Source organism: Lipophrys pholis (genome assembly GCF_963383615.2).
Source record: "Lipophrys pholis genome assembly, chromosome: 17".
NCBI lineage: Eukaryota > Metazoa > Chordata > Actinopteri > Blenniiformes > Blenniidae > Lipophrys > Lipophrys pholis.
The window spans coordinates 9,620,531-9,648,244 of record NC_137643.1 but is presented as its reverse complement, the minus strand read 5'-3'; the positions used below and the strand labels follow the sequence as shown (position 1 = coordinate 9,648,244).

The window sequence follows — 27,714 nt, the reverse complement described above, 5'->3', positions numbered from 1 at the left end:
TTTTGACCCTGGTTCTGACATGATGGATCTGCTGCTCGACTTCTGCTGGCTCAACACATGAGAGATCTGATTTCCATTAGTAAAGAGGACACACACACACACACACACACACACACACACACACACACACACACACACACACACACACACACACACACACACTCCTCTATTGCCTTGGATACACATCCACCGTGACCCTCTCTGTATATTTCAGTGCCTCCTTAGCAAGCAAAGATTATCCGTCCAAAGCAGGTCAGCACTTGTATAATGCTACTTCCTCGCTGAGTTTACACACAAACATTGGAGCTTACCTGCATCTTGACACACACACACACGCACATATAGATGATGGTGTGTGTCTGTGTGTGTGTGTGTGTGTGTGTGTGTGTGTGTGTGTGTGTGTGTGTGTGTGTGTGTGTGTGTGTGTGTGTGTGTGTGTGTGTGATATGAATTATTGAGTGTGTTATTTGAGGGACAGCTGGCTCTTAAACACATTAACTGCCTCAGCTATCGGTGTACAGTGACAGTGAAGACTCACTAAACAGAGGAGAAGAAAATGGGATTGAGTAAATGTTAATGCAATTTCACACTGACTTATATCAGCAGGCAATTATATCACAGTGTTTATATAAGCTCTGGAGTCTGGAGGGGTAAAATGGATTAATCCTCTCACCAGGAATAAAACATGAAGTTATCTTTTTATTTGGCTGAGTACATTCAGCTTGCAAACAAAGACGTCGGAGGAGTTTAAAATAGAGTCACTTGTGACTTGATTGTTCTGAGTTTAGCTCTTCATCTGTATCATTGTGCCCTTTTCTGCCGAATCAAAACATAGCACTCCTGAAATGACTACATTTGCTCGTGTGGTTTTCATGGTTTTTATTCTCGTTTAATTGAGCAGGCAGCCAGGGCGAAATGTGAGATGGAAAAAAAAAATGAAGCCTGCAAGTAATTTCATTTGCGCAACTATCACCACACATCCCTCTAAGCTGCTCTGCCGGTGGTCCTGCTGCGGTGGGCCCCTCCTAATTTTGTGCACCCTGCACACCTCAGGTGTGTGTGTGTGTGTGTGTGTGTGTGTGTGTGTGTGTGTGTGTGTGTGTGTGTGTGTGTGTGTGTGTGTGCACGCAGTGCCTCCCACTCGTGTTGGCAAATTTTGGTTCCTTCCTTCCAGCCCCACCGGGTGAGAGCAGGGTGCAGCCTTTGGTCCCCACCTCTCTCTCCACAGGTGTCATCCTGCCTGCAGACAGATATGTCCTCTGTGTGTGTGTGTGTGTGTGTGTGTGTGTGTGTGTGTGTGTGTGTGTGTGTGTGTGTGTGTGTGTGTGTGTGTGTGTGTGTGTGTGTGTGTGTGTGTGTGTGTGTGTGTGTGTGTGTGTGTGTGGCAGTTGTGACAGACTTTGCTGGGAGATAAATCTGTGACATTATCTGAACTCATTATCTTCCCCATCTTCCTCCCTAATGTACGAAGCAGTTTTTCCAAATGACTGAATGTGAAGTTAAAGATCCATTTGATTCTGAAGTAGGTAGATATTTGTTGGATTGAAATGGGGATGAAATCCATCAACGCCCTCAAATGATGTGTGTTGTCCAAGTCACCATTAGAGTAAACCCTATGATCTGCACGTGCACGGGAAGAACTCGCAAACTGCACAGAAAGATCATCGACCTGGACTCAAACAGGAGAGCTTATTGCTATGCAGTCAGAGTTCCAACCACTATATGACCTATCTTCCTCACACACATAATAAGCAGTTACATAAGTCATGAAATGTTAACGTCAAGACCATTTATGTAAGGTTAAAGGATTGTTAGAGTTCAGGAAAGAATATATTAAAGTAAAGCAAGTTAGTGTCATGTCCCCCAAAGTCATGGAAACAAGATATTAGTGTGTGTGTGTGTGTGTGTGTGTGTGTGTGTGTGTGTGTGTGTGTGTGTGTGTGTGTGTGTGTGTGTGTGTGTGTGTGTGTGTGGGTGTGTGTGTGTGTGTGTGTGTGTGTGTGTGTGTGTACACACTTTGCATCTACTTCCATGACCTTGCAAAAGGATATTTTCTCACCACTTTTCATTGTCTCTCAACTTTATCCTTGATTAAAGCCCACCTAAGATCTGAGACATCTCCATGGCAACAAGAACCAATGGATACACGAGGAAGGTGTTATGAGAATAGTAAAGCTCCACAACGGTGAAAAGTTGGAACAAAATTCATTTTACAGTAGTTTACTATTGGTCTTTGAATTCTCACACAAAGCAAAGTGGTTCGTTACCCCCATCAGACAGGAAAATGCCCGCTGTCTTCTTTTAAATTTCACAGACTCGGCACGTGCCATAAATGTGTGCACTATTTTGTGGGGTTTTAAAAGAGCCGTGTTGTGACTGAGAGGTAAATGTCAGCTGTTTTCAGCCGGAAGCCTTCACCACAAGAATGTGACCACGGGATATCGAGTAAATCAATATGGAAGCTGAGCTAGAGGGGCTGAAGGAGGGTGGGGGTGGAGGGAGTGGAGGGGGTGAATGAAAAAAGATATTTCTGCAGGTTAAAAAAAAAAAAGAAATAATGAGAGCAGCAAATGTGGGAGAAGCGAGAAAGGACAAGTATGAGGAAGACGGGAGGAAAGAAGAGACCGAAAGGGAGAAGTGAGAACTGGACAAAAAAAAAAGAAAAGTTAATTTAGCTTCCTGACCAGCACTCGGGAGGAGGTTAATCTGTGACTGTGTGTGTGTGTGTGTGTGTGTGTGTGTGTGTGTGTGTGTGTGTGTGTGTGTGTGTGTGTGTGTGTGTGTGTGTGTGTGAACTGATAAGGCAGCTGGTATGTTATGGTTTTCCTATTCCAACAAAACACTATCGGACACATTTGTGGGAGGACTTTCTGAAGGGAGTATAATAATACTATCCAGTGCAACATCACAGTTTAACCCTCCCCACAAACACACACACACACACACACACACACACACGTATAAATACATACACACTGATGCATATTTTGTATCAGGTATGTGCTGCTCAGTCTGCTCTCATTACATTCATCATGAAGTGGTAAACAACACGTGGCTTGAATTGTTAAAAGTGATGAAAACCCCTGCATGAGCATTCGCCACATGGGAAACGGTTTAAATGGGACTGTAAATATTTCTGTTTGATTTGGGTGAAATGACCCTTTATGCTGTTATTTATTTCTAAGAGTGTTGCTGCTCTTCCCTTACACACACCCACGAATGCACACAAAGTGATGACATTTCTCACTCCTGAATAGAAAGCCATTTATCCAGACTTACCGAGACACGCTGACACAAAAGCAACAACACAAAGAGAGAGAGAGAGAGAGAGAGAGAGAGAGAGAGAGAGAGAGAGAGAGAGAGAGAGAGAGAGAGAGAGAGAGAGGAAAAAGACAACCAATTGGGGGGGTTGTATAATATTGTGGGGACTTAAATACATTGAAAAGAATAAATTCAAAACTTGAAAGCCACATGCACACACAAATAGAATTACTGCCTTTATTGTGGGTGAACAATAGAAACATTAGCTACATGTCTTCATCCAGTTTCTCCATTGTTACAGGACATGTAAACAAGACAAACACAAGAAAGTGGGTCTTTTTCCCCCCCCGCAAGTTTGTCATAGTTTTCTTTGTGAAAGAAAAGACACGGACGAATCAAAGCATTGTCAAAAACATGTAAGAATCAATTTGTGTGTGTGTGTGTGTGTGTGTGTGTGTGTGTGTGTGTGTGTCTCCAACTAATTATATATTTAGAAAAACAACCTTCATCTGCAATGAAAGCCTCTGAGGAGAAATGTACCTGTGTTTGGATGTGTGTGTGGTTTATTGGACGAAGGAGGACGAGCTTAGAGGGAGCAAAACAAAGAGTTACGTCTGCTATGGGTCAGCAAGAATACTTCACAGAACTACTTACAGTGGCAGCAATGATGGCACACACACACACACACACACACACACACACACACACACACACACACACACACACACACACACACACACACACACTGTCAACACTTTGTGCTTAGTGTGCAGACACATCATATGTTCTCCACCGCACGGTATTAACTGCAGAACAGAGTATCCATCCTGCACACGCAGGCACGCACGCACGCACGCACGCACGCACGCACGCACGCACGCACGCACGCACGCACGCACGCACGCACGCACGCACGCACGCACGCACACTATATCAGCTCTCATCTTATCGTCCCTTTACAAAGCTTCATAAATACGCCGGAGATCACAGGAGATCATCCTGATATCTACATGATAACGAAATCAATTATCACAGCATCATGTTGAATCAGCACACATTCTCCCAGTTGACACAGAGTGAATGTTAATGAAGATGCAGATCAGCGGTTTCAAAGTGCCAGAGGGTCTCATCTGTGTCTACAGTAGGGGAGCAGCCAGGACTGTGAGGCAACACTGCCACTCAGTGGTTCAGACGGAGGCTCCTCGCTCACGCACGCACGCACGCACGCACGCACGTGCGCGCGCGCGCACACACACACACACACACACACACACACACACACACACACACACACACACACACACACACACACACACACACGCGTATAGTGAGAGAGAAGTGGGGCAGGCGTGAGGGGAGGTTGTGCAAGGTAACATCTCAGAGGTGTTAATTGTATAGAAAATGCCAGCTCCCCACTTCAACAACAAACCCAAGGCTATAGCGCTGAACGCAGAGTGCTTGCTGACGGTCGTAGTGTGAGTGAAGCGTGTGCGGGCAAACATCCATGACAAAAATCGTCCCCTCGGTTTGTTGCAAAAGACTGTTGAGCATTCATGAACAGCTACGACGTAAATATTTCATCATCCGCCCCTGCGAGACACAACGCTCGAGCTCGAGAGGTTATTTAGAATAGTGTGAGTGTTTGCAAGCAGGCCGCAAAACTGTGGAAACTGACCTGACAATGGTGCAAAAGCTGAGCTGTGAAAAAGATGCCACATCTCGTTTTTAGTACGCAGTCTCACAGAGGCGAGCACAGAACCTCAATACCTGCTAAGATAATCAGACTTGAGTTTGCAGACAGCCAGTTAGGCTTAAGTGTGTCACTGGATTAATAAAAGCTGCAGGATTCTCCTCAAAGGTTGGGGCTTTATAATATGACATGAGGAATATCTACCGTACTTTCACCTCTGTAACTGTCTGACATGTCAACCCAATTATATTTTGAAGGCCACATTCACTCACATTCACTTCTTGTGTTACATCTGAAAACGCTGATGTCATGACCAAGGCACACAACTCTTTGAATGGGCCTCGATGTCACTGCATCAAGGTGACTTTGGCCAAAACAGAGCTTTCAGCTGAAAATACACAATGTAACACAGACAAGAACACAAGATCCACAACCCAGGGATGCTGTTTTCTCCCAATATCTGTCAATGGTGTATTTATTGACTATTTGAGCTATTGCTAAAATGCTATTGACATGTAATTTAATTAAAGCTTTGGTGTTATCTCCCAAGGCTTCTATAAGTTGGACAAACATTAGTTTTCTATGGAATTTGCATGAGGTCATTTGATTCCTTCCTCTTTCAGGAATATGACCATAATTGATGCATATATGTTTTGTTGGAAGATTTAGGTGCACTACTACTGTCATTCTACTGGATAGTAAACAACATGGTCCCCACAAGATTTGTGGTCCCCGTGACATTACTATGTACACAGATCAACGTCCCCATAAAGATAGAAATACCAACACGGGTTCACACGTTTTCTTTTCCACTTATTGGAATAATGAAAAAAAAATAAAATAAAAATCTTTGACTAAAAACATACAGAATCTGAAACTGGCTATTCTTGACCGACTTATGGAAGAGTGTAGGGTTCAGTCACAGTCACCATTTAACAGACCATCACAGATCACTGATCACTTGGTTTTAGGGACAGTATTATTTTTACACCGTTTAAATCACATGTATCTGTTTTTGTGCATATGTAGACCAGAAATGGCTAAATGAGCCACGATGGTGGAAAAAACATATTGGTTCTCATCTGTGTCAGAAAGTGACTTTTACACGTTCCTCCACGTTTATTTGAAAAGACACGTTAAAAATAAAGAAAATCTCTTTTTTGTTTCAAGGCCACCCCAAAATCAAATTGTTTTTGTTACATGCGTCTCTGTTGGGAAAATACTGGGGTGTTTCCAGATGCTTCAATAGCTGAAAAAAGATCATGCTGACAACCGGGGGACATCCAGAGGACACACAGTGAGTGCCTTGCAGGTGGAGCTGGACAGGAAAGCTCTTCACAAGCATTGATTGTGACTGAGAGACACAAACACTCCACTTTAAGACCTGTCAGTTACTCTTTTCATGTCACTGCAGCCTATTTTTGATAAATGAGAGCAGCAGGGAGGATAACTTCACCTTCACCTTATCCATCTGGAACCAGGGGGTGCTTTTCATTAAGGAGTATAAAAAAGACTGATGAGGTCACATAGAGGAGGATGTGTTTGAATTGAAATAGAAGTACTTGCTGTACACATAAAATAATTTACAACCTGTAAACGGAATGTACGTTATGATCACAGCAGAATCCCAATACCTACATGGGTTTGTGGAGAGGTTCCCTGTCGGACATTCCTTATTCTCCCCACTTGTCTGACAACAAAAAAAAAAAAAGAAAGAAAGAAAAGTGAAGCTCGTTACCCACTGATAGGTGTTTGAGCTGCTGTAGCATAAGAACTGATTCAGTCACATTTATAACTAATCTTTGGGGTAAAAATGAGAACATAAAGTGATGAATTTAATGGTTTTTATTTCATAATTGAACCTCAGAGGACTATTGGGCAGCTGTTGTGAAGGTACATTTCCAATGTTAAGAGCCTTCAACCAGGTGGTGAATAAACCCTGCTGATGAAAAAAATGTATTAATATAAATTCCCTTCACACTCCCCTAATGCTTACCCTGCTTCCTGTAAGTATACAAAGCAACCAGACTTTATGTCTATGTTGAAGTTATATGTTTGTCCTGTACTGTATGTAGGAGGTATTGCACTTTGATGCAGTGATCAGTACTCCTGTGGCTTATATCCAGATTGTAAGCTTCTTGTTTGTGGAGTCTGCATGTTCTCTTGGTGTGAGCCTAGAAATAGCCACATGGAGCGATTTGGTAACTCTAAATTGTCTGTAGGTGTGTGACTGTCTGTGTTTTCCCTGTGATGAACGTAACCTGTTCACCCAGTCAGCTGGGATGAGCTCCAGTGCCCCCAAACCCCCAAAATGGTTAAAACAGTCGCAGAGATGTATGGATTGATGGTTTTATAATTGCATCCCAGGTGACTACTGAACAGCTGTTGCAGCTGTTTTCCAGGTAGAATTCCTATGTTAAGGGCCTCTAACCAGGTGGTTAATAAACACTGTTGAATTAAAAAAAATGTAATGACATAAATTGACTTTAAAAAGCAGATGCTTTTCTCCCCAATGCTCTTTGTGTCATTTGAAAAGTATGTAAAACAACTTGAGTTTACACTCATTTATGTATAGCTTCTTGCCATGTACATGCGTGAGGGGCTAAACATTGTAGTAGTAGTTCGCACCATTGTCCCACAGCAAACATATTCTCAGTTCAAGAGTGAAAATGGGGGGGTTTTCTGAGCAGAAATTTTAAATTCTGTCTGTTGTTGCATGGTTTTACTCAAAGTAATCTAGCAACTAGAGTATTATATGAACAGGAACTGTTGTAGTGGTGACAACTCTTACCTCACACTGAGAATAATCCCGGTTCAGTTCCAGGCGTTCTCTGTGGAGTGTGCGTGTTCTGACAGTGCATGCTTGAATTTTGTTCAGGCACTCTCACGGGCAGAAAACATGCATCTCACATCACTTGGCAACTCCAAATCTGCCCATATGTGTGAGAGTGTGTGTGTGACTGTGTATGATGGACAGGGTTGAATAAAGTGGTATGATGGATGTATATTATCTTTATCACATTTTCATTAACCACCTTAATCCCATTATTTGGTTTCATGTCGCCGCTGTATATGTTCAAATCTTACTAATGTACATCATCGCTTTCTGCTTTCATTTGTATCGTTCCTATTCCTTAAAATGTAAGTGTATCACGTAAACCTGTATTTCATGTTCACCAAAGCAACAAAATGCCAACATCTGCTGATATTTCCTTCTTGTACAGTCTTATTAATTTATAATGCCAGAAACAGCCAAACAAACATTCATTAGGGCAAATCCTGTTAAAGTCCTGTTTCAACTCCTCTGCCAATACATTTGATTGAATTCATGATGATCAATTTATTTGTCAGTTTAGCGAGAGAGAAAAAAAGGGTGAAATAAAACTGTTTATCCTGAAGCTTCAGTTTACAGGAAGAAGATAAAAATGTGTGACTGAAATCCCAGACAACTTTTTGTAGTTACACAACAAACACAATCATACATTCAATTCATTATGATTTGTGGGAACATTAGAGTCATATTGATTTAAGTCTTCTACCCTCGAAGAATCCTTTTATAGTGTTGTAGTGTTTTGATGATCCACGAGGGGGCGTAAGAGTCCCTCTAGTTCTCTGTTCTGCGGCCTGGCTCCCATTAAAACCCTATTTTCGCTTTCCTGTCATTTCCTCTCAGCCCTCTCCATCTTTGGAACGTAACACTGCATGTTTTGTTGTAATATTTATTTATTGAGTATTAGAAACATGAAAAAAACACCCATGAAAGCCTATGAAAACATCTTTTTATACATTGAATAGCAAAAGATTTTGTATAAACCACAGATATAACTAATGCTAGTGTAAACATCTATAAAACCTTTATAAACAATATGCTCAGCGGTTGCTGACATTGGCACCATGCGTAGAGAGCATGTCCACATGTAAATAGTTCATTTTGTGCTTGAGTGTTGCAGCATCCTGAGCTTGGAGAGGTTATTTACATAAAGGTGTAAATGTGACACTGCGTGGACAGAACAGATGTTTGCCCATGTGTTTTGTGCATCCATGTTTGGATTTCAGTGAACCGAGTGCATGCAGGCTTGTCCCAGTTCTTGCTTTCTGGACCAGGTGCTGCGCCCGTCCTCTGGGTATACGCGTCGGGAGCGTGGTTGCGGAGACGGATGTGTGGATTAAAAAAAAGCGCTAACAAAAAAAAATCTCTAATAAAAAGTTAGAGCCACAATGGACAGATCACTGAGAGATTAGGTCATGAAATATGAATTATTTGAAAGTGCAGATGCTGGCCTGGTTGACGGCGCGGTCAGCACAGAGGCGGCAGGGATCGGGTGCTGACCGGGTTGTACTTCACCCTGGATGGTGATGGAGGAGGCTGGGTGAGGTGAGGCGATGAAGGGGATGGGCGGATGTGTCCACTCTGGTACTCTCTCCCTGTCACAGAGCACTCTGAACCCGGAGCCTGGGAGCGACCTCGGGGCCTGCGCAGCTGCGGCGGGGTGGAAGGGTAGGCCGACATGCATTTATACTTGGAAGGAGAGTGTGGGGGCAATGGATGGCAGGTGGGGGAAGAATAACACCCGGGTGCAGAGTGGCGACTTGGTGATGGATGGCGACTTGGTGATGGATGGCGACCTGGCGAGGAGTGCCTCCCTGACAGGGGTTCGCGGTTATGAGTTGGGTGCTCCCTGCTGTGTCGGGGGGACTTGGGAGACTTCGGCATCTTGGGTGACTTGGGGGTTCTCGGTGTTCTCGGTGTTCTTGGCGTTTTGGGAGATCTAGTTGGATGAGGGGTGGAGTGTGAGTTGGGCGAGTGAGCAGGGGGCCCTTGACTCGGAGAAGCAGTGTCTCCATTGTTGGCAACCTTGTAGAGGAAGACATCATACTCAAGGGGGCCGCCGGTCTCTGGGTGGAGCTTGGCCTCTTTGGGGAGAAGCACTTCCAGGCCAATAGTGACTCCATCCTGATGTGGAAATAGTTTAAGTAGAGAAGGATGCAACAATGTAGGGAGAGTCACAGAGGCACAAGGATGAAAAAAGTAGATATACACAAATGGCACAAAAAAAAAAAAAACCCAGACAAGGACTGATAATGAGACACTTAGCCTGTGGGGACAGACTTGATCACTGGAAGCTGAATAATGATTTTTTTTTTTTAACCCCTTCCTGTAATTAGGTTAATATCGGCTCACTCAACGTGAAATCGGGGCCTCGAGACTGATCCTCTTTGATTTGCTTTGTGTTTCATATCAATAATATACATGTAGCCTAAAAACATTGTGTAAAACATCAAGGTTGTATCTTCTTTAGTTTCTCAGATGGAGAAGACACTTTGATGGAAAGAAAACCAGTAATGCTCCAAAACAACAAAGTTCAATACTTTTTTTTGCCTTTGAACAGTTCATCTTAGAAATAGTTTCAGAGTTCTCTTCGTCAGCTAAAGTATATGAAGCACAAATATATATTTGTGCTTCATACTTTGGAGAAAATGATACTAAGAAATATGCTTTTGACACTCAAGGATAAGACCGATAAGATTAATGCTATTAAAAATCAACGAATAAATGTTTTGGATTTAAAGCCTGGGACTGAACCGACATAAATAGTTTGTGGTTTTAGATTAATGGTCGTTTTTTTTTTTAAAGTTTACAAAAGCAAATTCAACATTTTAATAGACGACAGTGTCAGAAAGTGCAGGGATTTGAAAAAGATTCTACAGTTTTATGCGCTTAATCAAAGTAACACTGTCTCCAGATCTGGTGGTAGCCTAAACTGTGTGCCAGTTGGTTGACGTGGACTTTTAGAGATCTTTAGGACATCATTTTTCTAAAAATATTCCATTCCGCATGTAAAGACCCTACATGCTGTATCGACTCTCTCTTGTGTCCAGTCCGTCTTCAGTTCACCAAGAGGAAGAAGCACTTGCGTAAGAAACAGCAAACATGACACATGGCAAATTGCAAAATAAAAAGCAATTTGTTGGTGCTCCAGCACTATTTAATATTCAGAAATGACTTCACTTTAATCCTGCATTTGTTGTGATCATTAAAATTAGAGTGCCTTTGAGTATAACTCCAGTTTTGATGTTTGTGACATCTATTCATTAATACATGTATTTTTTTTACATTAATAACGTATTAAATATACAGGTCAATACTCATCAGATGTATCAACCATCCAACCAGAGATCCATTAACTTCAATGTTTTCATAGAAGAAGCCACTATACCTAATTTGTGCTCTCTGAGTGGGGATACAAGGCAATACTGAGACCCTGTGGCCAGTGAAATGACAGCTTTGTGGCCACATTCATCTGATGGAATACACAGTTATTATGTAATATTTTTTTTTTATTGCTGTGTCTCCAATCATCTTAAACTGCGTTTTACGTGGTTGATATGAAAGCACACGTGCTCTACAACTTGAGTCTCACACAGTGGTCTCCTTACTCCCTCTAGTGGTGTGTGAAGGACAGTCATTTTAATATGGAATATTAAATGATACTTGTGGTTCTGTCAGCTGTTATATAACTACTGCATTATATATTACCAATAAACGATTCTCATATTAAGACTTAACAGGTCTCCTTTGTGAAATGTCCCCAACTAATCACAAACACGTATGTAAGTTCAGGTTTGTCGTAATGGTTCTACTTGCATTTTTTCAAAGTAGTCCACAATTAAAAAGAAAATTGAGAGATAATCCAGAAAAGTATTTGAGGCAGCTGATAAATAAGTTATTGTATGCATGAATAATAAAAATATTGAATATATGCATGAAAAATGCTCAAAAAAAGATGTTAAAGATCTATAATAAATAAATAATGAAGAATAATAAACTCTAATCTACATCAAAATGATGTTTTTCTCAATTAGTGTTTAGAACACATCCACTCCTGCTCTGCTAGAAGATTTGTAAAGAGGTACAAAATAATGACAAATCTTGGGGGGGGGGGGGGGGGGGGGAGATACTAGGAATGTAATACATTTCAAACTGAGCAGTTCCAGAGAGCTGTCCTTGGTCCTGAATAGGCAGATAGACACCATTGTGTCCGTGTATGTATGTGTGCGTAGCCTACTGTAGTTTAAAAGCAGGGTCAGCCGTGCATTCAGTTAATATTAGCAGTTGGTAGCAGCAGCAGCAGCAGCAGCAGTGAGCTTATGAGCAGACATGCAACAAAAAGAAAGAGGAAGAGAGGAAGACAGAGTAAAATGTGGAGGGAAAGTGAAGCTCATAGCAACACACAGGGACGCGCTGGATAAAATTAAAAAGATTTATTCCAACAACTGTGAACTGTAATCCTCCATGTATACCCAAAAAAGTACAAAAGAATCTCAAGTACATTAAAGTATTATAAATCACATTGAAAACCAAGACACGGCGGGTGTTATATATGTATATAGATTCAAATATCAACTCCAAGCAATTACTTTGACCTCATGTAATCTAGACATATCCACTTATTAGCAATGTCAAACATGAATATTTCGCAAATACAGATTCACTTAAGTTCCACATACTTCTTTTGCAAATATTACGTTTTCAGACACTTTCTTTGATAACACCAATGCATGCTTGCGGGCAGAGAGAGACAGTAAGGCGGGGCAGGCAAAGGCAAGGGGAGGACAGAAGAGGGGGAGGGGGAGGGGAAGGTTTTGGGGAAAACAGGAGAAGAGACAGTGAAGGAGTTCATTGGCCAAAGACCAAGGCAGAGCATCAGTAGAGAGGAGAGTCAGTAAGTATTTGATCCAAGCCAGAGGTTTTAGTCCAGCGGTGAGAGGCGGGTTGAGGAAAGAAAGGAGGCAGCAGTGCCACTATGTAATCAGCGTTGGCATGGCAGCCTTGTAAACAAGACTATTGTGCTTCTCAAGTTGTATCTAAATTCATGTTGTGCTTGCTTTTATCATTAGATCTTACTAGACTGTACACAGTATGCACTTTGCAAGATGTAAACGATTTTTTTTAGCCTAGATGCTTTGTCGGCCGTGTGCGCTGGGAGGAGTTTGGTGTGAATCTCCAGCGCCACACTTGAACTGACGGCGACATTATACCAGGTTGTTCTGGAGCATGTTTACCTCGGCGTCTTCCTCTGTGTTGTTCGGGGTGTGGTCATGGTCATGGATGGCAGAGTGTGGGCGGTTGTTCTCATGCTTGGGGGAATGAGAGTTGAGGATGTTCATGGACCCGTCCTCCTTGGGTTGGGAGGACTTTGCTGGGTCATCCTGCTTCTGGGGCTCATCCTGTGGGGAGAGGTAGACACGTTTTACATTTTTGCACCGCCACGTAACGTCGCACTTCTTTAAACACACACGCCTGCAGGACACGTGCAAAACAGCTGCATTAGATCCTCATATTTGGTCTTTCTGTGTGGTGTAAATCTTTAAAGAGGTCTTTGTGGAAAATAAAGTTTTAAGTGCTCTGGCACAAATAATTTACAGTGAGGAAGGATAATATCACCCCACAAAGAGCCTGAACCACATTGTGCTGTCTACTTTTTTAAACGCCATGCTGACATGCCTTGTCTCACACTGTGACTGCTGCACTTTCTGATTCAGACATTATAAGATATTATTGTTGTATACTGAACTCTTCCTATGTTATTAGCTCCTTTAATTTAAATATTTATTGTCTACCACTGCTGCTACTGTTACAATTATGGTTTTGCACTAAAACTCATGGCTCTACGACACGTACATGTATTGTTTAATAGTACAAACAGCAAGTTTACCATCCTATTCTTTTTTTTTTTTTTTTAAACAATCTTCCCTTGACCCTCAGAATATGCACTCTGATGCGCCCCACCCTAAAGCTCTATGGTGCCCCCCGAAGGTTGGCCCACGACACCCCTCCTCCCTTAAGCTCTATGATGGTCAAAGTTGACATTATAACATCTCTTTTACATTGTCTGAAATGATTAAATTACATATCTAAATGCATCATCCTGAAGGTAATATACAGTTTGAAAGCATGTTAAAGCAGTGGTTGCCTGGCCTCAAAGTTCCAGAAGGGAGCTTGTAAACAGAAGTTACAGCTGACCCTGGATCCCTGGACAAGGCCATTAATTCAAACGCTCAGGTTGCATCAGAAGGGGCAGCCTGTGTAAAACGTGTTCCAAATAAAAATATCAAAAGAACCGCTGTGGCGACTCCAGGTGGACGCAGTCAAACCTAACTCTCTCATATTGTCTGAATGAAAACACTATTTATATCCAACCACTGGCCTGGAACATTATTCAAGATGGTAACTCACCAATTGTGCTTTTTTCAACACAGAAAAAAAACAACATATATAATTTCCAATACATTGTTACAGTCAAGAACCTCATTGCTGAACAAAAAGTAAAAAAGAGAAATTAAAAATAGGCATAGATACATAAATGGAAACAGATGCAATGTTTGTTTGACATAAACTGTTTCTTTTGCTGAAGATAATCTTTCTTGAAGGTCACTGAACAGAGTAATACTGGACCTTTGAGCTTGAACCTTTATCTAATCATACCTCCACTTAACAAAAAAAAAAGGAGGATATACTGTCCCCCTGGCATTTAAAAACCATGGACCTGCAGGGGCTTTTTAGCCTCTAGACCTGACATTTAGAGCATCCGGACATTAGAGAAACTCATCTATAATCACTCTGCTGAAATGCCAACACAGCCACACGCACTGTGGCTTACAGGACAGGAAAAGAAAATCACAATTTATTCACTTCACTGCATTGAGGGAAGTCTGGGTAATGGACTGAGAATAAACATTTGATTTTGTAAGCCCAGAAGCATTTGCTTGTGTTTGCAGATCGGTGTTAAAAGCTGTGAGTGCACAGCATTATTAGTCAGATGGAGATGCGTTTTGGTTTCTGCAGGACGACTGTGTCTGTGTGCATGTGTTCATTTTTGACTGTTGAGGCCATCCATTGATTGGCGCTGTGTCACAGACTTGTGAAGGTCAAAGGCACAGGAAGTGGGCCATCATCGATCAGCCGCCTAGCCGCTGAGCACAACTCACTAAATGCCCTTTAACTTCAGAGACAACAAAAAGTATAATGTCACGTTCTTTGTTGCTGCTGTCCTCACTGATTCTAGATGCAGGTTATGTTCAATATCTGTCTGAATTTCACTCTATTAACAAACAGACTCCTTTTTTTTTTCCGTTTCCAGCGTAGTCACTCGGCTATTAATGATCGTTCACTGTATTGGCCTAATAACCTAGTGGGTGAGTGTGATTGATGAATGCAAACAGGGGCACACATTCATATCTGCCAACAAACCCCCACACACAGAAATATGGACAGAAATGACTGCATCGATAATAAAACATCCATAATTCACAGACACACACTCACACACACACACACGCTTGCACAGGTACATGCTGCTACAGAATGCATTTCAGACCAGCACTTCATGCACAACCCTCATAGAGGAAGACAGGACAACAAACTTAGGACACCTTCTGCACAGGGGACCCAAAATGGCTGTTTGTGCTGTGTAAGAGCAAAGCGAGCCGCTAAAACAAAATGGAGGTTCGATATCCTCCACAAGCACCCCGGGAAGCTGCAGAGGAGCAGGTAGAAGAGGCAGCAAATGCAGGAACTTGCTATTAATTCTGAGAGACTACAATCCAGCTCGGGACAATTGGCTGCAGGAAGCCATTGCGGGAGGTGATTAATCATTTCACCTGGACTGTATGAGATCAGTTACAGGAAGAGGGTGCGGAAGTGAGGCTTTGGAAGCAAACGGAGAACCAAAATCTGGTATCTAGCAGTCACGGAGTTGGTAAGATTAAAGCAAAGCCGGGGAGGAAATCTGCTGCAAGCAATGGGAACTTCTCCACTCTGCTTACCTGGAAATGGTTATAAGGATTTCTGGGTTTATACTCCCAGGTATAGGTAGTTGATGAAGGCCTCTGGCAGGGGACGGGGGTCGGTGAGTGTGAGAAGCATTAAACACAGACATACTGTACATTCTCATTTGTAAGCATGAATCCTAACAAGACTTATGTGACCTAACAGGGAACTCAGGTTTAGGTGGTGGTTAGTGCCAGAGATGGCCGTGCACACAATCAGGAAGACACCACACAGACAGATAGATACAGTAAGACAAACATACTCAATCTGCTAAGGTGACAACATAGGATAGAACATTGTGACAAGGAGAAGAAATCAGACAAGAAAATGCATGAAATAAATCTACTCTAGAGAGAGAGAGAGAGAGAGAGAGAGACTAGAGTGGGGTGCAAACATGAGGAGAGTTGGGGCATACCTGACAGATAATGTTGTCATAGTACGCCAGGTTGTGAGTATGAGCTTGGGGAGCAGGCGGAGGAGTGTCACACAGTTTCCTTACGTTTGGCTGTGAGCCGTCAGCTGTTGTGGAAACCGAGAGGCCGTCCGTCTGTGGCTCGCTGCTCTGCGGGCGGTACTTACTGAAAGAGCCACACATTTGTAAAGTAAATATTTGCATTCAGAGGCCCACTTTTCATAGCACATTCTGTGTATTTATGTGTGGCTATATTTTTCTTTTCTATATTCACAAAAACATATCACAGTAGAGTTTCAATAAGCCGGCAAATACTGGAAGGAATTACAGCACAGCAAATTTAGTTTTTTTTATCTTCCCCTTCTTTATTTTCTACTGCTGCTCACATGCTCTCATACGGTTTGAAGGGGACTCCGGTTGTATTCCAGGTTGTAGCATTGTTGTTTTGAGTTTGCATGATCCACCTGTGCCGGTATGGGTTTCATGTACTCTCTCTAGGACTAATAGAGAATTTTCTACATTCCTACAACTCAAACACAAGTTTATTAGGCCAACTGATGAGCCTGATTTACTTGTAAGACCATGTGATCAGCCAGCTTGTGATTTCCCCAACTGTCATAGCTGAAGTATCCCACAGTAAGTAGTAATTTACCAAAGTAGTGTAACTTTCACACCCTCACCCACACACACACCTGCGCTTACGAAGGCGTCTGTTCTCATTCTTGAGGCGGTGCAGCCTCTTGGCAAAGAATACGATGATCATGAAGAGCAGGAGGAGCACGAACGAGGACACGCCCACCACCGCGCACAACACCTGGAACTCTGTGACGGCCCAATCACAGCGCGTGCCTTTGTTCCAGATATAGTCCTGCACGTTGCACCTGGACAGCAAGAGACGGGGTATAGGAAAGAGGCACACGTGAAATAACTGCATCCGCTCTTGACACCACATCAACACGGTTCTCCCTGCCTTCCTGGCTGACTGTGTCAACATGTTTACCATATTTATGACTCCGGCTTGTAAGACTGAGTCAAGAGTGTAAAACGGTACTTAGAGCCGATGACATGGTGTCCTGAGGTCTGTCCAGCAAAGCGGGGGATTCGGCTTGTAGCCTAGATCCTAATGAGATCAAAGGATCAGGACGTGTGTGAGTGTGTGTGTGTGCGTGTGTGTGTGTGTGTGTGTGTGTGTGTGTGTGTGTGTGTGTGTGTGTGTGTGTGTGTGTGTGTGTGTGTGTGTGTGTGTGTGTATAATATTGTCCAGCAGGTAGGGTAAGATGAACTGCAGTTTACCTGTAAGCTTACAATGAGACAGCAGTACAGGGCAGATGGTACTGACAAGGCACATGCATGACTGTGCGTGTGTGCGTGCGTCTATGCAAATTCAGGATTCGTGTGTGTCCCTCATTAACTTTACTGTATGGCCATACTTGTACTTTTCAAGTGCGCATGCCACCTCTACGTCCGCCCTCAGCTGCGCAATCTACTTTTTGACCCACCGCCTCCAAAACTGAACTAATCCTTTGGCGACCCCGCTGTGATCTTGACAAGCTCGCATGACACATTTAGCGAGCCTTCTGTCTCTCTGCATGTGTGTGATTTCACTGTGCGTATGTTCATCTAAAGTGTCCTAAATCTTGTGCTAGATAACACACACACACACACATTTGAAATAATCCCAACAAGGAACACGAACAACCCCGCCCCAGCACTTTAGCAGGCTTAAGTACACATACTGTGCATATACAGTATATTACTGCACTTTTTTTTCAATTAAAAAGTCCCTGCTTGAGTAAATGGCATTGACCCAAATAGAACTAGGCAGCTGGTGCCGCTTGTATGTTAATTCAAAATGTTTGTGCGTTTCTTACCTGCAGAAGGCTCCCATCCCTGCCACAACGGTGCACACCCCTCCATTTAAGCAGAAATTGGGTTCAATGTCACACTGAGACACGCAGACGCCGGGTCCAGACAGCACAAAGCCCAGCCTGCAGCCGTCTGGCCCCATGGCGCCACCTAGTCCTAACTCATCAGCCTTGTCCGGCCCTGCCATAGGAGGAGCTGGTAACGATGGTCCACTGTCTAGGTTGGGCTTCACGTTTTTGGGAACGGCGGGAGAACCAGACAGTAGTGGATTCTCATCTTCCATGTCAGGCGGCGGTGAAGGGGTGGGCTCGGGTTCTGGGGTTGTGTCTAATGCTGAGAGGTCATCATCCGGGGACAGGTAGTCATAGAAATCTGACAGTGTCCATGCAGTGGGGTCTCCCGCTTTTTGCTTCTGGGGTTGGGGAGATTTTGGCCATTCCAGAGAGACATCAGAGGGCACAATATCTGGAGCGGGACTGTGGAACTCCACAGTAATGACGTCATCCGATAAAGGGTTCCCAGGCTGGTCTGGACCAGCCCCTCCGGCTGTTAGCTCCTCGGCTATAGGCGGGTCGTCCTCTATGAAATCTAGGTGGGCATGTTTGTGGGAATGGTGATGTTTGGCGGAGCGGAGTGGGAGTTTAGCCCCAAGACTAAGCCCTGCTTCAATCAGGTGGTCTCGCTCTGCTGAGTCATCACTGATCACCATCCTACTATGCAAGGCCTCCTTGTTGACAGATGAATGGTTGACGTGAGGATGATGCCTCGCCTGTGGATGCCTCCCTGCAAATCAGACACACAAAGGGTACATGGTTGCTATGAAAATATAAAAAAAAAATGGTCCAACTGTTCATAGAGGCTTTTCATTGGTAAACCAACTTCCATGTGTAAAATGGATTAGGTGACCTTGAAATAATTATCATTATTGACACAGGACAATAAAAGGGATGTGTGGAAGTGTGACAGCTTTTTCTAATAATCTCATGCGAATCATCATGAAAAAAGAAGAAAAAAAGAAAAGGGATTGAATGCACGCTTTCAAGTAGTACCAATGCAGTGACTGTATTTTGTTTGATAAAGACTGAGCCCTATGTGAATAATTTCAGGAGATCCCAAAAGTAATGAACAGAAGTGCCTGAGGTTGTGGCCTACCAGGGGAATCCTTCCCTTTCTTCTCTCTGAACTTAAGTAAACACTGCAAATAGTATACAGCCAGAAAGTGCACAATTTATTGGTAATCTGACAATGAGAGGTGGTTTCAGGAAGGGTAGGGCTCCTCCTCTGGTTTTCTCTTAAGACTTAAGCAATGTGGAAGAAAAATGGAAGAAGAGGTGCAGATTCTTGTCTTGAATTTATGATCAGAATGCGGTGATCGGTGGGATTAGGCACATTGAGTGACTGACTGCTGTGCTCGAGTGACCAGGCTTGGTTGAGGATTAGATTAGGATTTAGAGCTACAGGTTAGAGGCTGACCGGTCAGGCTCTTCTCCTGTACTTGGCAATCTGCAGCAAAAGATGCTCGCATCATCGCCCCAGAAAGAGAGACCGACACAAACTATTTTCTGAAACCTTTTAACATGCAGCGAGCTGCTAATTGGACAGTCATTACACGGCCTTGCCGTGCAGCCAGACATTGATGAAACTGACAGAACTCCTGCCAAGTTCAAGTGGATATCCCAGTTTATATTTGTAAGACATCACATCTGAGGACTTGTGAAAATACATGAGAGACATTAAGCATGCATTTGAATCAATTGGCATACTGCAGTTATAAAATATGAACACGTCTTTTTTTTTGTAGCCAGTGAACGCTTGAATGTCGCTGGATAAATGAGTGAAAATAATAAAGCGGTCATTTACAGTGAGTTTTATGGGAAAATGATCAAATTGTCAAGGCACACAACCTGCAAGTAAAGCCAGATCAAAAAAATAAAAGTTTTTACAACTTTGAGAAGTCAAGTCAACAAATGAAACTGCTGTTGCATAGATTTGGGAATGTTTTGCACTGGTTGTAATGTTCCCACATTTAACTGCATTTCAAGATGCACTCGTTTTTTTTTTTTACCACTGGCCTGGTACATTTGCACAAACGGCCAAACTCATCCGAACACTTGGCTGGATAGCGTCTCTCCCACCGCCACCCAGAAATCACTGTGTCCAATTAGATCTCTGCTCTCAGAGTCTGGCACTTCATTCAGGCCTAATACAAAAACCATCTGAACGTGCTTCGAGTCACGAAGACTAGTTGTGGCTGAGGAAACACGAGATTCACCTCACACACACACACAGACACACACACACACACACACACACACACACACACACACACACACACACACACACACACACACACACACACACACACACACACACACACACACACACACACACACACACACACACACACACACACACACACACAGCACACAGCACACAGTTGCCATGGTGAGATGTAAAGAGGTGCCATGTTGAAAGGAGGAGAAGGGAGAGGGAGCTGCAGTGGAAACAGAGAATCCTGTGTTAGTATTCGCTCTCTTGTTTTCCAATCAATCAGCCTGCCAGTCAGCAAGTGTTATATGCCAACTCCATCTCTGGGAAAAAAAAAAAAAAAAAAGAACTGAGGTGGACTCAGCCCGAATACTTCACAGTGTGTCTAAGAGACATGCTCCGCCGATTGAAAGTGATTACAACGGATTCAATTTTCATTTAAAGGTTCAATCTGCCAATTTGTTCTCCGTTAAGACTCAGCTGCTGCATCCTGTTGGCAGTTGGCATTCCTCATGGCGATTACAAGAGGAAAAGGGAAAATGCAGAGATTACGAGAGCTTGATGATCACGCTGAATTCACAGCCTCTTGCTGAGGAAAAACTGTGATTTGTGCCTTTTAGATGCTGCTCAGCTCTTAACCTCTGGCATGGCACAGAGCATGTCACCATGGCAACATGTTTTACCTGAGGTCACCGTGATTGGTTAGAGTGCAGCAGCCTCACTGGCAGGACCGAAAGGGCGTGGGTTAGAGTCCTGCACATGGTAATTGATTGGAGACACACCTAGTCCCACTATGTGGTTTACTAATTCCCACTGATATAAATCAGTTTTGGACATGACTAATGAAAAATGCTTACTACCACATCGGTACAGCTTCATTGTCAGTACAATAGTGCATTGATCCTGTAGGATTTTCACAGTCGATCTATTTTGCAGGTGTTTCTCAGATTTCTTTTCATCCAACTGACCAACCAGTCACCTCAACTCATTACCCTGTGAACATTTAGGCTTTTTAAAAAAAAACTAAAAATAATATACTCCACCCATCTGTGGGTATGTGTGGTAAAGAAGGAGAATCGGGGAGAGGCTGATGATTTGATCTATTGTGACAAATCATGAGCTGTGTGGGTCCACAGGGCAGATGGACCTCGCAGTCGGCATCCACTCAGACTCTGAACACACACACACACACACACGCACACACACACGCACGCACACACGCACACACACGAGAACACACCTATGAGACATGGCTGACAACAAAAATCGTTCTAGTATTTTGTGTGCTGGAATACTGATGAGTTTTAAAGAGCTTCCGTGATCAATCGATCATCTGATTAGTGATGAATAATGACTGATTCGCCTATTTAATGAAGTGAATGTGGAAAATATCTGATTTTGTGTAGTTAGACAAAATTAATATTCGACATTTTCAATTGAATTTGTGATATGTGGGGAAAACGACTTGGCATGATACCACAGGTGTAAACTTTGACTTTAGTGTGAAAAAATATATATAAATTGAAATAAAAGCTGTAGGCTACAGTACAAAATCACATATATCTGCTGGGAGACAGAAGCGTGTATGTGTAGCCTATAGACCAGCTAATCTCTGTCAGGATTTATACGATCATTTTAATATAATTTAAGGCGATACTGCACTGTGCTGCCCTTTTTTTTTTATATCAGTGATATATTACAGCAGAAAGGAACAATATCCAGCTATCAGAAGGGAAAGCTCATTATAAAGTCTTCATCCTCCCCCAGATGGCCGGTGAAATAAATGAAGAATCATAACGCGGACCTAATTAATCCCATATCTCCTGCCACGTGGTCTCCGGGATTTAAAACGAGAGACAGGACGCCTGCTTTATATTTGCCGGTCAATATGTCACACAGTGTTAACGCCTGGATACACATCGAGGGCGCGAGATGCGGTGAGGAGAGGAGGGGAGGCAGCGGGCGCGTGCGCGCACGTGAACCCCAGCGACCCTCGACGTGCGCGAGCCACCCTGTTGCTGGGCAGCGACGGCGCTCATTTTTTATATTCCCAACCTTTTTTTTTTTTTTTTTTCCTCCCCTCATATTTCCAACACACACGCACGTATCGCGCGCACGCACGCACGCGCCACTCATCCCTTGCCGGAGAGTGTGCGCGTCTCTCCGGGTGGACAGTGACTGAGAAAGCGGCGGGAGCGAGTGAAAACCCAGTTCGTCTCCGGCTTTCCCCGAAATGTCTGCAGGAATTCTGCTCTTTGAGCACCGTGAATGGGCCTCATGTAGCCCGGCCACGGTGCACCTAATCCCGCCTTTGTCTGGGGGAAAAGCACCGCCGCTGCGGGTTGCAGCTGTCAAACGTCTCTGTCGTTCACAGACATAGGCCTGTCTTTTTTTCTTCTTCCTAATTGTATGCAGCAGTAGCTTATATCTAATAACAGATGAAACCTCTGAATTATCTTTGGAGGCAGAGGTCATTCCATCACTTGAACTTCTTATCCAAGTATTAAAAATGATGAATAAGCACCTGCTATAGTCAGAAATAATAGGATTTGTGTGCACAGTAATGGATTGTCTTCATAATGCAGTTTTATTCAAGCAACAGAACGAGAACGGAGTGATTATAAAAAAAAACAACTAAATGCATTGGCTAATTAATGTATTAGGAGTATCAGTGTCGATATAAATCATTTCATGCAAGCGACCATCAATCAGCTCTGATAATAGCAACACGGTGAGTGAAAATGCAAAGTATTATCACCACAATCAACATTTCTAAATGACAATTCCGTCACTGTGCTGCAGTCAGTCACATTTTTTTCCAAATCAAATCCAATGCAGGTGTGATAGGCTTCACGCACGTGCGCGTTTCCTTTGCACAAATAGGCAATCCAAACCCAAACCCAACACACACGCACGCACGCACAGGGTGGGACGCCGGTAGTGTGGCGGACTTACTGTGGGCAGACAGCGGGATGATGACCAGGGAGATGGTCAATAGCACCTGCCAGGTCCACAAACGACTGTCACTTTGCGCCATACCGTCTGGTTATTCCTTTTAGACACCGCGATGCAAACTTGGATCCTTCCCTTCGTCTCGCCTCTCAAACTGCGGGCTGGTACAATAATCCTTTCAGCAGATGACTCAAAGTTCAGATCTTGTCCATTTCTGCAATGCCTTCTTCTTTTTCGTCTTCTTCTCCTCCTTCTCCTTCTTCTCGCAGCTGCGGTGAATATTTATGTGCGCTTATGTGTGTACCGTTTAACGGTTCGGCTCCATCCTCCCAGGCGGGTGGCCTCTCTTGCACACCTTTTACGCGCGTGTCACGCTCCCAGGTCTGTCGACAGCACCGGCAGCACCGCGAGGAGTTGTAGTACTAGTAATGCGCGCGACCAGCGGCGGGTCTGCAGACGAGATTTTAATGAGGTGTTTTTTTTTTTTCACTGCTTGCCTGCCTGCATGCTGGTTGGTATAATGCCTTCTCCCTTTGGCTACAGCGGCGCGGAGCGGCACGGCGCGCGCACGACACAGTTCGCTTGGATGTCGAAGCGCGCGCACACAGACACCCGAGTTAAGTGTCCAGCGTCAGCCTGCTGCGCGGGGGGGTTAGGGATTTAAACAGCGTCTGTTGTCACTGCAAGTCAATATGCTCCATTTTACATTACAGCCGCGTGTCCAAGAATACCCCCCCCCCCCCCCCCCGGCTCGTTTTCTTTGATATTTGCCTCTTAATGGTGTTTAAAAGTCATGATCGTTATCTGGGTGTGTAGTTTAATTTGGCCAACGAGGGAGAAAGAGAGAGGTGATCTCTAGTGTGTGTGTGTGTGTGTGCGCGATCCTTGGATAATCCTCTTACTGTTAACATAGACTTCAGACAATAGCATCTGCTGCCCCCCCCCCCCCCCCCCCCCACCCCTCAACACAAGCACAAACTTTGAAAGATTCGCCCTCTTCTCATTGACCCCACATCTTAATGCATTCTCCACAGTTTCACTACTTTATGAGTTTCATCCAATCAGAGAACCACTCAAAGAGTCTTTTCATGTGCAACACCTCTCCCTTTATCCCCATCAACAAAAAAGAATATAATCACCGATCTGTGACACTAATCTATTTTTCCTCTTTCTCTGTGTGTCTCTCTGCCACAAATATCTAACAAAATGGCCTGCAGAGGACTGACTACCACTCTTCTCCCTAAATTGAATTATTTCCAATACATTTTGAAACAATTAAGACCAAATTCTCCTTTTTCAGACCAATAATTTGCACTTCTGCTTATTAGTCACTGTATGGAGAGTGACTTGATCCGAGCACCCTGCTGCGTGCCGCCTCCCTCTGTTAGTCAATTATTCTATAAAGATAACCAAAATCTACAACACACATCCAGCTCTCTGAGCAACCAGAGAGTGAGATTTTATATGAAAGAGAGCACTGTGAGGGTTTGAGAGACAGAGAATAGGGACTGGCAAAAGAAGGGAGAACATAGAGAGAGAAGGGGGGGGTGATCAAATTGAGAGGATGGATGGAGATAGGTGAGCAGTGAAGAGAGGGAGCTGGAGAGTAGAGTGGAGACCGAGGAACAGAAAGATGCTCACTGACGCACTGCCAAACAGAGCAGAACAAAACTGCTTCCGTAGTCGCCACACACACACACACACACACACACACACACACGCACCCATCTGTAGACATACGCATGTTAGTATTTATAAAGTGGCCTGAATTGATGTGTTTTATGTGTTTTATATCGGCAGCGTGGACTAACAACAGGACGAAAGAGCAGTAGTGCGTTCTTGTGCAGGATGAACAGATGGATCTCACCGAGGAGCAGAATGAAAGAATAGCACACCTCGTTCAACGCCAAGCTCTGCGTGTGCATGTGCCCTGTGCGTGTTTTGCTCAGGCCATGTTGGGCTTTTTCCCATTCGGTTCCTGTTCAAAACAGCGAGGGGTGAACAGGATGTCCGAAGCTCCTCCGGTGCACACTATTCATAGCTGGGAATGCTGTGACATCCATTCTACGGGGAGAAGATAGGAGTGTCTTTCACCTCACATACGTACCTGTAGAGTGTGTGCCTGTCAAATGTATTTTGACAGTTTCAGTGCAGCAGGGTCATTCCATCCATTTGAACAAAAAATTTATATCCTGTTGAGTCCATTGCGAATCTGGACATGATGTTCAACGCTCTGCTCAGCTGACCAACGATGGCTCAAGACTTATCTTTCAGAAACAGATGATTGGTTCTCTGGCTTGTATTCTCTGATAACAAATCAGAAACCTGCAGTCATTCAGAAAAGACGCACTGACAATCCAAGCACCAAGGAAACATCCATTCATCCATCCATCCATTGTCTATACTGTCTTTTAGAAACAATGGCAGCTGATATAGGGCAGGATACACCCTGTGCAGGTCCGCCCAGTCCGTCACAGGACAATCACTGAGAGACAGATCGTCACACACACCGGTCTTCATTTCTCGGAGGAAGACAGATCATGAAAACAGGGTCTCGCAATCCTTCTGGATTCATGCACAGGGAGAAGATGCAAACGCAGAAACCCTGATGTGAACCAGGGACATTCTCACTGTGAGGTGAGTCTGTTCACCACACCACCACTGTGCAACTCACCATGGGAACAAACTAATCAAATTATCCAGCTCAAGAGATTGAAAATGGCCTGGTCCGCGACATCCTTGACCTGTGTGGTTCTGCTGCTGAGCTTTGGTCCTTGAGCCTCTATTGTGTGTGGTGGCAGCTTTATGACAGAGGCTTTAACTTCCAGCATGTGGAGATGGCCCTCTGAATTTTAGCTCCTCTTACTGTCATTAGAAATTGGACCACATTTTTGCTGATCATATTTTTCCTTATTTATGATTTATTTTTCTAAGCAAACAGTACATCATGCAGTGCCACTGCAGTATTTTAGTGTTTGTTCTGAAATACCAATATAAGAATGCATGGCATGAAACACTGATAAATGAGGAGATAATAAAGATCCAGCATATATATATATATATGGAAAGAGCTTCATGATAAGGGCCAGAGCTGCCATGATTACAAAACTCACATGTTTGTGCAACCGTACAGCTAAAGGTCACAATGAGTATGTAGTAGAATATCAAATATAAGATAGTTTCCTGTTCATGTTCCTTGTTTTGCTGAGTTTTTCCCCTTGCATTATTGGAGCAATAGAATCACAATATAACTATTTCATCAAAAGTATTTTGGTAGATGACAGAACACCCAGAGTGGAACACAGCAGTTAAAAAGATGGTTGGATGGATGATTGACAATGTCAAACACGTTTCCTTCTGTACGGTGAGTTTACCTGCCGACTCTCTGTTGGCAGACCCAGAACAATTTCACCCCTCTGACCAGCTAAATGATAAAATTCTCAAAAGACAACGGGGATCCCATCATTTTGTTCATGAAAACTTTGAGTCAATTTGCCAACTTGATTTCTCCTTCCTAAAGAAAGAATAGGAAACATCATTTCAGCAGGAGTGGCATAAGAATAACCTGTGGATGAAGTATTTATATATCATTCACAGTGAGCCACTTTCTGCCCGTGTCAGCAGGGCTTTTATCTTGGTGTTCTGGACGCTCCATTCAGGAGTATCTTTCCCTTGTCAGGCCGCACTGTGAGTATGACTAACTCTCCCTCACCCCTCCCATGACCATCTCCATAGTTTTCCTCCTCTTCAGATTTTGCCTCTGGTATGCCTATTGTTATTGTGATGTGCATGTCAAAATGTCTATCTTTTTTATTTTCAGCTCTTACTGTGCTGCTGCCGTCTTTCATGGAAGAGTGTCCTTCTATTAACTCCCAGCTCTCAGCCAGTCTGGGCCTGAGCATCTCTCAGCAACCAGCCTGCAGCAAACTGTCAGCTGTGCATTGCATCTGCATGTGGCCATACACACCGAGTCATTTCCTCACACTTGCAGAGCATCTCCATGCTTATTATATTATAAGGTGCATTAATACATTAAACTGTTTGACTTGTGTGGATGTCAGATTCCTGACAGATTCTAACGCTGAGCCCTGAAATCACCGTGTTTTAAAATCTGATTCAAAATGCTTCTTCAGAGGTCTCAGTGTGGACCTGGTCTCAAAAAGAAATCGTTGTGTGCTCAGCACTGCCCCCAACAGTGAAACAAAGGTGCTACATTTTGTGTTACCATGACGACATAGACATGTCAACGTGAAGTTACCGGGGAGAACAACACCCGACTAATATTCGTTCCTAGCAACACGCAAATTTTCATTAATCGACCCCTACAGTACCTTATTTCACATTACTATAAAAATCGTTCGATGCTATCTCAGCACACGAGAAATTTGATTTCTTAAAGCGCCAGAATAAACACATTGCTGCGACCGGAAGTGC

At 43.6% G+C, this 27,714-nt stretch overlaps 1 protein-coding gene across 2 annotated transcripts; it reads right to left on the bottom strand.

Annotated features, from left to right (window-relative positions):
- Positions 1–12,200: 12,200 nt before the first annotated feature.
- LOC308122676 (chondroitin sulfate proteoglycan 5-like) lies at positions 12,201–23,815 on the bottom strand. 2 transcript variants are annotated; one of them, XM_080484671.1, is made up of 5 exons: positions 23,284–23,815; positions 18,066–18,843; positions 16,887–17,075; positions 16,282–16,360; positions 12,201–13,180 (listed from the first exon to the last, which is right to left on the bottom strand). In XM_080484671.1, exons 1-5 carry the CDS (start codon positions 23,363–23,365, stop codon positions 12,986–12,988), a joined length of 1,323 nt encoding a protein of 440 aa, XP_080340797.1. In that variant the 5' UTR covers positions 23,366–23,815; the 3' UTR covers positions 12,201–12,985. The 2 variants fall into 2 exon arrangements, with proteins under 2 accessions (XP_080340797.1, XP_080340796.1); XM_080484670.1 differs by having other exon boundaries at positions 12,202–13,180; positions 16,198–16,360; positions 23,284–23,808.
- Between the last annotated feature and the right edge of the window lie 3,899 nt (positions 23,816–27,714).

What these genes read in the sequence shown, in the direction of transcription:
- LOC308122676 (XM_080484670.1), bottom strand. Translation starts at nt 23,365, where the DNA reads ATGGCGCAAAGTGACAGTCGTTTGTGGACCTGGCAGGTGCTATTGACC. An exon ending in AGACGCCTTCGTAAGCGCAG is followed by an intron (nt 16,361 to 16,886) that starts GTGTGTGTGTGG and finishes TGGCTCTTTCAG; the next exon opens with TAAGTACCGCCCGCAGAGCA. An exon ending in ATGACAACATTATCTGTCAG is followed by an intron (nt 13,181 to 16,197) that starts GTATGCCCCAAC and finishes CTCTCCCCACAG; the next exon opens with GATGAGCCCCAGAAGCAGGA.